The sequence below is a fragment of the Phalaenopsis equestris genome, unplaced genomic scaffold, assembly GCF_001263595.1.
Source record: "Phalaenopsis equestris unplaced genomic scaffold, ASM126359v1 Scaffold000356, whole genome shotgun sequence".
NCBI classification, from domain to species: Eukaryota; Viridiplantae; Streptophyta; class Magnoliopsida; order Asparagales; family Orchidaceae; genus Phalaenopsis; species Phalaenopsis equestris.
In genome coordinates this window covers 1,157,973-1,171,890 of record NW_018164798.1, presented here as the reverse complement: position 1 = coordinate 1,171,890, position 13,918 = coordinate 1,157,973, and the positions used below count along the sequence as shown (strand labels likewise).

General features: G+C 37.0%; 1 protein-coding gene across 1 annotated transcript in view; it reads right to left on the bottom strand.

Moving 5' to 3' along the window:
- LOC110026182 (nodal modulator 1-like) overlaps positions 1-13,918 on the bottom strand; it is a gene marked incomplete at its 5' end in the record, with an annotated part of 106,540 nt that overhangs the window by 76,996 nt on the left and 15,626 nt on the right. The window contains 4 exon segments of the mRNA XM_020727035.1: positions 5,245-5,322; positions 5,409-5,504; positions 5,624-5,695; positions 9,299-9,424. Coding sequence (XP_020582694.1) covers positions 5,245-5,322; positions 5,409-5,504; positions 5,624-5,695; positions 9,299-9,424 — 372 coding nt within the window.

Below are 13,918 nucleotides of genomic sequence, written 5' to 3'. Positions count from 1 at the left end.
AGACCACCACCGGCCTCTGTCGACCACCGACTGTCTGGGACCACCGCCAACCTCCATCGACCACCGCCGACCGACTGTCATTGATCGTCGTTGACTACCGTTGACCACCGCCGACCTCAGTCGATCACCGCCAACTAGCCGCCGTCAGTCGACGTTGTACCTTGGAAAATTTATTAACCATTTCCCATCTGTGGGATAAGGGGCCTCTGTAATCGTCAACTTATAGTGGATTTTTTATAATTAGGTCAGGCCCCGTGGTTTTTTTCATTTACAGGTTTTTCACGTAAAACTTCTAGTGTCATCACATGTTGATTCATTTTCATCTGAGTGTGTGTTGAATCCTCGCGCAACGCTAAGACGATAATTCATTACTCAACCGCTGCAAATTTTCTAGTACGCATCACTATTTTTTTTTTAAATCCCCATCTTTGGGATAGAGTTCTAATATCATCTCAAAACCAACTACTTTTGACCCCGACTATGCTTGGAAGAGCTTGTTGGCACCTACGGCCACCACAGCTATGAAAAACTATTTTGGCTTTGTGTATTGAAAGAATGAAACGAATTCAACCCACTTGACATGGCAACCTTTATATTGCCTTAGTGGTGTTGGTACTTGAGGATTTCAAGAAGAAAAAAAATTCAATGGCTAGGAGGAGTTGACTCCAACGTTCCTACACTCAGAATATATCATAGATATTTTTGTCGTGTGTACGATACTTTTTGGAGCGTTTGATTGAACTTTTCATTGGGAAAAAGAAAAGTAACTAAATGACCGCCTAGCATTAGAATGACCAAAATCCTCAAATTGGGGACATCACAATGTATATTAAACGCATAATTGAAATTTGGGAGAACCAAAATAAGCGCCTCAATGGTTTTTTTAATTTAAGAGTTAGGAGTTGTCATGGGCCTTGGCCTTGATGTCCACATGAATGTACATCTAGTAGTTCAAACAAGAGAGCCAGTAAGCTAGCATGTTTCAAGTAACATCAATAGAACACATAAGCCCACGAATCCTTGGACATTTGAAAAATATTGAGAAGCATATCACTCTACAATAATTGCATTCATTCTCCATCCTTCTTGATACTAGCAAACATTTTGTATTGCTGCAGCATTTCAATGATATGCTCGATAGCAGATAATCTCCCAGAAAATAGTTAAACACCAAGATATCATTACAATAGACCACTAGAAATTCCCGACAAGTGCATGTCAGTAGCGGATGACAACCGTGAAATGTGGTTCAAAGCAGGCTATGCATCATGCATAGACAATCCTGTAGGAAGTTTGATTGCTAGCATATCAGAAAACTAATGTAGCAGCAATTGAACATCCTTACTTCACATTTACCTTAATTCTCCTCAAGAACCACAAAGACATAAGCATGTCCGACATGAAAATTGATTTGGAAACCAACTTATCCTCATTGGAGCATTTCAAACACCTGCATTTAGTGGAATAAGCACCACTGCTCTCCATCTCACTCTAAAGTGTAAGTATTCTTATGCGCGTCATGAACAGTGCTGTAGAATTTGATTGCAAACAGAAGAAATGCATTAAGCAATACTTCGCCACATTGATCTTACTTTCCTTCTGGAACAAAGAAATCTTACAGGGCCTTGGATTCTCTTGCATTAAGAGCTTAAATTTCTCCACTACATTGGTGAAAACGACATTCTTGAAACATCTCCCACCAATAATTACATTGCACAACTTCCCGCAAACAATGCAATTTGTATGAAAGATGCAGTGCAGCAACAAGATATGTTCTCGATGCAGACATCCAACACCATTTGAACAAAGATTAGCTCACCATCAGCACAAAGTGTTCTTCCGGTTTGGGTGCATTTTAGTCCACACAATTTCCTTACTTCATTTACTCAATGAGTATAATTACTCACCGAAAGGGGCAATTCAAACCAATGTGGCGAAACCAAGGCACCGGAAATATTTATGAAGTTGAGCATTTTAGAGGAATAACTTTATTCCCACTAGTTACCTGCTTGGAACCAGTAGAATGGAAAAATCAAAGAATGAATTTGGCTCTTTTGGTTTCAAAGATTGGAAGCTATCTTGCAAGACTGAACATGAGCCACCTGCACCAGCAGAAAGCCAAACAACACTACAGGTATGCCTCTAGCGATGGTTGGAAACACCTGCTCCGAAACTGCAGTCACTTGTCAGCCTACATAAACTAAAAACCTAAAAGCCAAGAGCAATGTACGACTGACTGCAATAACTGAGCACCTAAATAGACCTATCATTGATCAACTCACACAAAACATGTCATAGTCATTTGTCCCCTGCCCAGCTACAAGCTCTAGCCAGATGATTATGGCAAAATCAAAAATTCCACTAACACTCCTTCCCTCATTAACAACATTAATAACAAAGAAGTCTTTCCAACATAAACAAACTTTTATGAATTCCTTATTTAATAAATCTAAATTTGCAATAGGTAATCCCAAACCAACATAACAAAATTTACAAAATAACTACTCAATAAAACCACCAGCCCTCCACCCAGTCATAGTGATGGGAGGGGCCTTTTCGGTGGATTCATCTTAATAAAACCACCAGCCCTCCACCCACTCATAGTGATGGGAGGGGCCTTTTCGGTGGATTCATAGTTGGAAATTAATATATATTTTTACTTTTAAGTCCTTAGGATATGATAAAAAGTTTATGTTGGAGATGTTATGACAATTTGATAAATAGGATGCCGAGACTAATTCAATTTAAGCTAATTTGAAGATTTAAAAGACCAATCTAGGAAATAAATTTTAAGTTGTGCTAATACAGGAATTTATGAGCAATGGTTAGCCTTAAGATGTTAGCTAGTATACCAGAGTACAGAGTAGAAAGGTGAGGCTGTTAGTTGGGCTTGGTGGAAAGAAGAACAAAACTAGTTATATTTGAGCAATTTTGGACTGATTTGAAAGATCTCTTAAAAAAGAAAATTAACAATGTGAACTTTAAATTTCGAGTATTTGGAATTTGATTGGATTTAAGGCTTTGTAGTGGGGTAGGGTGCAAGGCTAGGTAACTATCTTCCTAGGCTTACCTGTAAGATACAAAGAAGATTTTGGAGTGGGTTTGAAAGATCGGGTGGTGGTTAGCTAGGCTTATGTGTCAGTTAGAATGTAAAAAGAGGCGTGAAGGTGATTGAGAAGAGGTTTTGAGAAAATTAGACCATATCTACAAGATTATAATCAAACCTATCAAGGAAAGGTCAAGCTAGGACACCAACAAAGTGAGAAAGAAATTCTATAAAATAATTCTACCATTCAAAAATCTGAAAATTTTCATTGCAAACTGGACCTATTATAGAGATAACAGGATAAAATCATTTAAGAAAATGATAAATTTATTGGAGAGAAATGTGGAACTAGTAAACTTTATTACATCGCTTGAATTACTTTAAATATTTTCTAGAGTCCTAAGTAAAGGTTTTTCATAGTTAAATTCCTAAATTTACCTCTTTCCTTGAATTTTTCTTTTGGAATCGATAATGGTGTTTTTAAATAAAACTCTATATTACTTGAAACGATACGTATACTTGTGTAATACCTCTAGTAAGAAAACTATTAATCTAAATTTTATAATATTATATTTGTTCTCAGTAGCTGCTAAATATAAATTGGGTCAAAATTTTAGCCATATTCGGGAACATAAATATCTGTGTAATTGCATGTCGGGTCAGTCACGAATGGTCAAAGCGTAGCCATGGGAACATAAATATCTGCGTAATTGCACGTCGGGTCAGTCACGAATGGTCAAAGCGTAGCCATGCCTAGAGTTTCTTGGTGTGTTCACGCCCGGTTTGGATGTAGCGACAGCTGTAAGTAACCGAGTGTAGTCACACCCGACATTGGCGTGGCAACACCCCCGAGCCATGACAACAATCCATCCCGTGGTCCAAACCTTTACAAATTTTAAAAGCCAAATTTTTAGAATTTAGAAATTAAATTTAAATAATAAAATCTTAAATTCAATTAATTCTTCTTGATTAAGCTCTTGTGATCAACCTTGATTGGTATCTTACTTGAGAGCTTTATTGGGCTCTCTCGTAACTTGACGTTTTAGCTTCATTTGCCTAACCCACATAATGTTCAACGTCAACCCCACCTCTCAATAAAAGAAAATTAACAAATACAATCCTACTTACGTAACATGATTTTCCAACAACATCCGTATAATATCCAAGAGAAAGCAACACATGGTTCTTAATCAAGTCACCTAGACATTGCAGCTCAATCCCATAATGATGGAAGATTGGATTAGTTAGCATATCAGAGATAACATAATCATCATATAATGATGATGCATACCACCATACCTCAAATCATTGCACATCAATTAAATTGAAAAATATATATATATTAAATATAATCCTAAAATTCAACCTAATTAATTTCCTTAATCAAGAATGCTCTCCCACTAACAAAAAAAGTAATTAAATATTGGAGTTTGCACTCAGAAAAAATCTCACCCCTGAATATACATAAATTCTAACACAACACAAGGAAACTTTTGTTAAAATAAATCTAATGCTCCCGGGTTCTCTTTTCCAAGTCACAAGGCTTGATGAAGGCATTGGTTTTTCTCAAGCGATCAGACAATATCAAAATCTATAAGTATATGTAGTTCAAATGAAAAAGAAGATTTAAAGATATGAAAAGTTTTCTTCCACTTTACATGCTTTCTAATAAAATAAAAGTGCCAACTGCATCTATTAAGAACATCAAGCAATTAACAAAACATGATGCTGCAATAACAATTCACAACATAATCATATAAATAACATATCACTACATAATCATATGAATAAAAATTCACTGGATTAAAACTTGTAAGTCATACGATAGGGAATGAATAAAAATTGACTGGATTAAAACTTGTAAGTCATACGATAGGGAATCACTTATAAGTATAAAATTCAAGCAATCCCCGTTAAATAAAACTCAACAGCAAGAACATGCCTACTTTATGTAGTGTAGTCTAAAAAGGTCACAATTTGATTACTCTCTAAGAACATCATTTTAACATGTAATTGATTCATGTGGACCGTATACCCCACCAAACATGAGTAAAACTCCATAGTAGCTTAGAGATAATTCTAGCTGCATTACTGAAACAAGCAAGCACACAAGTAGGAAACAAACTAGGAAAAATCAGCTAAGTGAATAAAAACTGTACAATGCTACATACTAATAAAGTAAATGTTGTTATACACACCAAAAAACAGAAGCTGCCGTTCTCCATTGTCAGTTTTGCCTGAGGCTTAAAATTATCAGGTCCATGCGTTAATGCCACCTGAATTTTACATAAATTGCAGAGGACTACATTTTTGAGTAATCATCAAATGATCCCAACTACATAATCCATGAGAAGTTATTTACCTTAGCAATGGAGTTTGGACTAATCACTCGAACAACGCCACAAACATCATAGTAGATCGCTATAATATCATTAATAGAAGCCATGTTTGGAAGAACCTACCATAATAGGTCATGATATTAATACAATTCTTAATGCAAAATATAGGTTCCGTTAAGCATAAAACAACAAGACCAAAAGGTGAGAACACGAATTCTAGAACATGATAATAAATTACCAAAAAGTTCTCCAGAGCACTGAACTTGTAGTGGTCCTTCTCCGCCACAATTGTATAATGCTTAGAAGTAACCTGAACAATTCAGGATACGGTAAAAGGAAGATAAGTGGAGTGTGTCTAAATAATTTAGTGAAATAATAGGAAGGTGTAAAAATTCCATAACATTAAAATCGTAAATAAAATAGCACGATTTAATGAAACACAGCTAAGGACAGCATTTTTCTGCTTCTTAAATTCAACCTCCAAATTCAAAATATTAACAGGAAAAACAAATTAACATCCTTACTAAACACTAGTAGTTTAAAGGCTAAATGATACATATCATCCTTTTCAAAATTAACAACTAAAAATTTTCAACACTTGTAATTAGATTTGATTATGTCGGAATATTCTTCACCACAACCCATATCAAATTTTATTGTTATAAAACTCCTTCCTAAACACTTGAGGAATCATTCATCCTCCAATCACAACAAAAGAACCACTTTACTGTAAAGTACACAATCCATATTTTATTATCATAAAAATTTTTATTCATAAACCCATCATTAAGTGTCATTAATATAACAAAGACCCATAAGCTAAGAATCATGATTAAGCTATTTATTTCTACAGCAAAATTGTCATTTCTTCAAATTTGAATAAATCAAATAAAATTATATATTTAAATCCAAAAATTTATGATTTTCCATAATTCATTTAGAATCCCACACACTCCCTCCTAAAAGAAATTGTATTCCTAAATTTTACTTTCAAATATGTATCATATTAAAATTTCTAAATATATGTCTCATATAAAATTCCACCGGCATGCACGAACGCACACAAACACACCAACCCGCATGTACACACATACATACACACAAAGGTAGAATATATATATATATATATATATATATATATCCAAGGGCTAATTTTATTGAAATAGAAAAGGATACATAAAGGTTGTATGAGAAGAGCTCAAAAGAGGCACCCTACCATACGATACAAGTACAGTAATACCCAAACAAAAAGATACAGATAGACTCAATAAAATGTAAAACAACTTAAAACATGCAGAAAACAAGTAGCTAGAGACGAGGCAATTTAGTCTTGTCTCTTCCTCTAGTTTTAGGAGCGGAACCAGATAACAAACTTTGAAGAGTCCTGCCACTGCCAGGAGTCACAAAAGTATCATATATTAAGTTTTCAAATTAAGTGAGCCCCCAGCTTCTTCCGCCAAGAAGTGTAAACCTGTCATTCTTCATCTAAAGACCGGCTCATGTGATCCTCGATCTGATTTGATGTTAGCACCGCAGTAGGAGGAAAGACAGTCGTTGCCACCGCGATAGGTTACAGTGTATGTGAAGTGTGAATTATTACTTCTGCACCTGATGCTTCCTGAATAGGAGTTGCGGGATTATCTTGATTTTCAGTTGAACATTATCCGTTGTAGGAACATTATGTTGAACATTATCCGTTGTAGTATGGTCAGGAGAAGGGATCTTAGGGGCAAACACCAACACCTGTCTTTTGGTGATTCCCTCCTCAAACTGGTTGTCATCAGGTTTGCTGGGAGCGCGTTCAGGCACATGGGGTGTACTAATAGTGTGTTCCTGCTTTTAAATATTGGTTCTCAACTGTGGATGAAATCTGAAACGATTCTCCTGCAGGTGTCCAGGGTGTCCAAACATCTTACAATGCTTCCAGTAGTATGGTTTTTGTTCCTTAATAATTTTTTTCAATAACTATTGTCAGCAGATTCAAGCAAGACTTCTGCTACATTTGGTAGTGTAATATCTCATTCAATCAAAAAGGTGTCCAAACATCTTGCAATGCTTGCAGTAGTATGGTTTTTGTTCCTTATCAATTTTTTCCAATAACTATTGTGAGCAGATTCAAGCAAGACTTCTTCTACATTTGGTAGTGTAATATCTCATTCAATCAAAATTCTTGTTATAGAGGGTCTTAAGAAACGAACTGTAGATAAGTCTACCTGCAAAGGTTTCCCAAGGATAGTCTCAATTACATATAAGATAGGTAGGTCAAAGTAATGAAACTTAAGTTCAGGTAATGAGAACCAGATAGGTGCAATTGTAATGAAACTTAAGTTCGGGTAATGAGAACCAGATAAGTGCAATTGGGGCATCTTGACTGGGATCAAAATTGGGGGTCCATTTGAGCAATTTCATATGTTTGCCCTCAAATGTGATGAATTTATTTGAGAAAATCCTCGTGTAATCATCTTTTATGCTCAACTGTATCATAACATGTCTTCCGTCGAAATGACCCACTTGTCGATCCCCAATCAGTTTGAAATCTTCAAAAGCCTTCTGATGATCTCCATCTTAGGGCAACCTAATTGAAACTTTTCAACTAGTGTAAATTTGTATTTTACTGCACGAGCTGAAATTTCAACATCAGAAAATAAAATTGTTGGTTTGCCCGTCTTTTTCTCTACTTTTTTGATGAAACTGCAGTCATCATTTCCTGCAACTGCAGTCGTCATTTCCTGCAACTGAATCATGATAAATCCGCGGGAATACTGCACTATTTGCGATGTGAAAAGGGGAGCTGTATTTGTAAACCACAGTAGCATAGTAGGGTTTGGCGGGGTTATCACCGGCGAGGGCGGCAGCATAGGAAAGCCCTGAGGCCATTACCGCAGCCAGTGCCAATCTGCAGCACAGTGAGAAGCTGCACGAGTGTCGAACGGCTCTGTCGCAGACCAGGCTGCTCTGTTGCAGAGGAGACGCAACAACGTGCGGCTCTATCGCAAAAGTCGCAGAGGAGACGCAACAACGGGCGGCTCTGTCGCAGAGGAGACGCAGCAGAAGCAGGAAGGTGTTGATCGGCTCACGAACTGTCACAGACGAGACAAAGGCACGAAGGCGCAGCACTGCCGCCAGATGAGATGCGAACACAAACGCGAGACGATGCGAATGGAAGCACACGACTCGAGACCAAGCGACACGAGTAAAGCCCGAAGCCGAAGGATGCTAGGGTTCGCCATGGGGCGAAACCCTAGCAGAGCGAAACGGTGACATGTTTTTTCGAAACATATATATATATATATATAAAGGGTTTGATTTTCTCACCTAGCGAGAGAAAGGTCATCCTCTACCCCTTAGAACATTTACTGTTCTAACATTCAAATGTGATTGACTCCCCCCATTCTCCATAACATCATTAAAACTAGTGTCATGCTCAATTTAATCAACTTCTAAAAGTATTTGATTATCAATTAGATGACTAACATTTTAAGACAATTAATCCAGAAACATGAAAAGAAAATTGGGATTTTCAAAGTTTATACATTTTAAAATTAAAATTAAATAGATGGTTTATTAATAATATTTAGAGTGTAGTAAATAGATTTTAAAAGCAAAATACATGTGCAAAACTAGACTTTTATATAGGCATCTATTTGCTTTCCAATAATCACTGTTTTCTTTTTCAGATGCTTGAATAATGTAAAATTGTTATGAAAGTTAGTGGGCATCAATACAGATTAAAATTATGCCATAGATCAAATAAAAAGATGGTATGATCCTGAATTTAAGCGCCAAAAATAAGTGGTAAACGTACAAATAGAAAGGTCATTGTTTTCAGGGATAAAAGACAAAATATATATACATATACATACATACATAAACAAAAAGAGAAACAAAGAGGGACAGAGAGAGATCATTACACCTGATCGAGTTTATAGAATCCTTCATTATCAGAAGTGGCTTTTTGCTGCCCATCTACAATAATGCTTGCTCCACTAACTCCACCGTTCCCATCAACAACGCGACCCCCAACAGAAAATCCAGTGACCTAGCCAAAAGTTAAACTGGGTCAACACTAATGAACTAGAAAAGCTAAATTCAAACAGTGAAAATAATCAGCAAGGAGACGGAACATTTAGAAGTATTTTTCCTCAAACTTGAAGAAAAACTAAATAGTAATTCTTGGAAAGTGAACATAAGATGTAAATAAAACCAGAAACAAATGTTCATACAAATAAAAAAAACACTGCTGTTTCAAAGCTTATATGAGAACCAATGAAGGTTGATAGTAGGTCAACAGCCATTTGCATTACTTTTGTCAAAATTCATAAATGAATTCAAACATTAATTTTACTCTTTGAGTGTTATTTTCCACCAGGCCGCCAACATCTAACAATTGGTTCTAGGATTGGGTTAACCTTAAGGCCTGGCTCAAGCATGTTACATAGGGCCAAGCCAAGTCTAACCAGCTCATTAACCATTTTTAAACTTTGGCATCCGCTACAAAGTCATAAATTTTTCACAAAAGACTAGATTTTCATAGGCATTCCGACATAATATGTTGACTGACTTCCCAATAAATCCGTCAAACACTATTATTCCATTTCATTTTTGTTGCATAATATTATTCAACTATAAGCTAAACCCACAATGCTATGATAAAGGCTCGTCGTTATTTACTGAATAAAAGGTGTGTTCCTCTTGCAATTCAAAAGCTTACGATGCTACAACATCCATAGTAAGCATCTTCAACTGCAAATTCGCAAGACACTCCTTAACTATGGAGGATAATGAGAACTTTTAACAGATTTGAGAGAGTGCAAGTTAGACCATTTTTTGGGAGTCGAATTCCATTCTCTTTTGAAAACTGAACTATAATGAAGGCGGCAATACTTGGGTACTTTTAACTGATGGACATAAGAGCAGATTACTTAATATACATGTTAAAGGGCATTGAGGGTAGAGATGTCGAAACCGGAGAACCCAGACCACAATAAAAAAAAATCAAATATTATTAATAGAAAGCCAATCAGGCAATTACGACTAACACACTGAAAGGAAAATTGCAACCAACTAGACAGAAATAGAAAATAAGAACGCACCCGACACACAACACGTGGCTACGGTTGGATAAAAGTAGTGGAGATGAGTCAGTGAAGATTGGAAGGCAGTGGGATGGTCGACGGGGTGGTTGGCAAACTGAAAACAGAAAAAATGACGGTTTCCCAAGTTCCGAACAGCAAAAACACAGCCGATATCACATGGAACGGCTGTCTGGGATGCGGGCAGCAAGGGCGGCTGGGTATGAGTGCAGATTCAAGCAGTGGTAAGCAAGTGAAAGAATTTGCAGGCTGCAGCAGCTAAGGTAGAAGACGGGGACAACAAGGGCAGGAGAAGAACTACAGGAAACTGTCCAAGCGGCTGCAGTAGGGACGAAGCGAGTAGAAGAGCATAGAAGGAGACAGAAAGGGACGGGAGATGATAATCGCCACCTCGGGAGAGGGATACAGCCGGAGCAACACTCTATCCGTTGGATACAACACTCAAAAGGAGAAGAGTGGATGCCGACGACTGTTCAAAATAAAAACACCAAAAACTCTCATCTAAACCCTAATACAACACATATATGGGAAGACTTCAAAAAAAATGAAAGGAAAAGAGGAAACATGCTAAAATTGGAAATGAGTTGACTAAGTGCCTCTCAGTTTGACTTTGTGTCGCTCGTGTGAACCACATCCAGGTATTGTACTATAATCGTGGAAAGGGGGAGGGGTCCTGATAGCTCCCGCATTAGTCTACCAGGGTGGGAGTTTTGAAATTTTTTGTCGTTGCTTTCTCATAATAGTCGGGTCAGTCGTGAACTCGTGTTGAAAGTGAGGGAGCTACTGTAACTTCCCGGTAAGTCACTTTTGTTGGCATTCAACTATAGGGTAAAATTCATGGAAGGTTATGCCACTTTCACTAGTAACCACTCGGGAGAGACATCTTCTTCTTCACTTATAGGAATTGAATCCTATTACAGAGTTTTCTCTACCCTCATGCTCCTTCAATAATTTTCAAAGCTGTGGTTCGTCCCTCGTCTGGACATCTAATGGCAGATATACTGCTAAACTAACTATAGGGTGAAATTCATGGAAGGTTATGTCACTTTCACTAGTAACCACTCAGGAGAGACATCTTCTTCTTCACTTATAAGAATTGAATCCTATTAAAGAGTTTTCTCTACCCTCAAACTCCTTCAATAATTTTCAAAGCTGTGGTTCGTCCTTCGTCTGGACATCTAATGGCAGATATACTGCTAAACTAAATCTGATATCGGAATAACTTCCAAAATCTTATATCGAATAACTTCATATAATCTTCCAAACATGGCATAAAATGGCCCCATTTCTGACATGCAGAGAAACAGTATATGTGGGCCTATAGGGAAACTGGAAAGGAGATATGATTGCCTACACTAGATTATTCAATTGTTGTCAAGTACCAGGAGAAGGATTGTCAGACAAGAAGACCAGTCGAATGGTTGATAGCTGTTGTGGAGGCAAGGAGAAGAAATACAACCAGATGACTAGCTAGTGCAAGTAAGATCCGAGGAATGGTTGTCAGGGAGAGTTTCGGTAGCCTACAGAAAATAATTATGGGTTGTCGTAAAATTCTTGTATGATGCATATATATATGCAAGTGCCATCAAGATGCTTTGATGTACTGCAAGTAAGAGCCGAGGAATGGTTGTCAGAGAGAGTTTCGGTAGCCTACAGAAAATAGTTATGGGTTGTAGTAAAATTCTTGTATGATGCATATATATGCAAGTGCCATCAAGATGCTTTGATGTATAAAATAACAGTGGAGAAAGAGAATATTCAAGTTCTTATTAGATGTAAATAAGAACTTAGATGAGGGCAGAGGAAGAATTATGGGTCTGAAGCCTTTCCTTATCGTTAGGGAAGATTTTGTTGAAGTTAAAAGCAAAGTAAGAAGTAGCTCATAATGACAGAAAGTGTGGGTTCATCTAGCATTGAAAGCTCTACTTTCTACACACCCTTGTGTGAATATTGCAAGAAACTTGGTCACATAAAGGACAATTGTTGGGAACAACATGGAAAGACAATAGATTGGAAACTTGTACAAGGGAGGAAAGATCAAGACAACAAGGCCCATGCAGCTATCTCTTTTGAAGGGTTGGTTGGCCCTAGTCTCCTTATCTAAGAATAATTGGAGGTGTTGAAGAAGCTTCGGAGTACTGAATCGTTGTCAATTTCTGTTAACAAATTCAAAAGATACCAATGATCCAATTATTTTGCACAGTTGTTCACAATGAAAAGAAAGCATATGAACAATATTGCGTTTATGCACACCATATTGGATTTACTTTTCGAAATGACCACAGTAGCTTCTAGCCGAAATCAAAGAAGATTAAGAGGAAGGACTTTATACGTGGTAAAGGCTAGTTACAAGAAAGATTTGAACCTCAACAACACAGTAAACTTCAAAAGAGTGGACACAAGGACTGGTTGTGTAGTCATAATTTGATATGTTGTTGATGTCAAAGGCAACTGGTCAGTTAAGAAGTTCATAGAAAGTCATAAACACCCCTTTGCGGAGCCTGTTGAAACGCATCTTTTATATTCCAACAGAAAGATAATTGAAATCAATGCAGATGTGCTCAAATCAATAACAGAATCGAAAGTTAGAGCCACTTATGCATTTAGCTTCCTAGCTTCAGATCTAATCAAATTTTCTATTAATGCTGCAGGGATGATATTATGATTACAACACAACCCTCTCTAATACGAGGTTCGTGTTGTGATAAACCGCGCTAGACTCGACGATGTATTAAAGACCGGGTGGTTTGCAAACGAGCATGTTGATGCTTTTGCCATCATGGTGGTCATACTTATATATATTGTCACTATACTCGGTAGTTATATAAGTTTAATTCAATCATGTAATGCTAACTCAAATTTTCTTTGTATACTCCATCCGCTATTAAGCGCCATTCGTGTTATTTATTGTTAAATCACCTCAATAACACCGCGGTATCGCCTCATTAACACCACGGTATTACATCAACACAATTATAATAACACCTCAATAACACTGCAATAACAACTTTAATACAACCATAATAACCTCAATAACATCACCACAACATATACATAGCCATAGCAAAACCAACCTCAATAAGAACTGCATCAACCGCAATAACATAAACATAACTCTATAATACCTACTCAGTACAACCGCTAAACACCTAGGTAACAAACGCAACAATACCTAAATGTCACCATAACACTCCAATAATACCGCAATAACACCTGCAATAGTCACCGCAAGAAAACATGCCACCAATAACACCTCGACGCTATTGAGGTGATATCACAGTGTTAATGAGGTGACATTGTGGTATTATTGAGGTGAAATCTCTGGTATTTAGAAGTTTTTTCTGCGGTACTACTGGATTTTTCTTATGGAGTTAATTGAGATTTCTTGTGGTACTCCCAACTAACACTCACAATTGTCGCTGCAAAAAAGCACGACAATA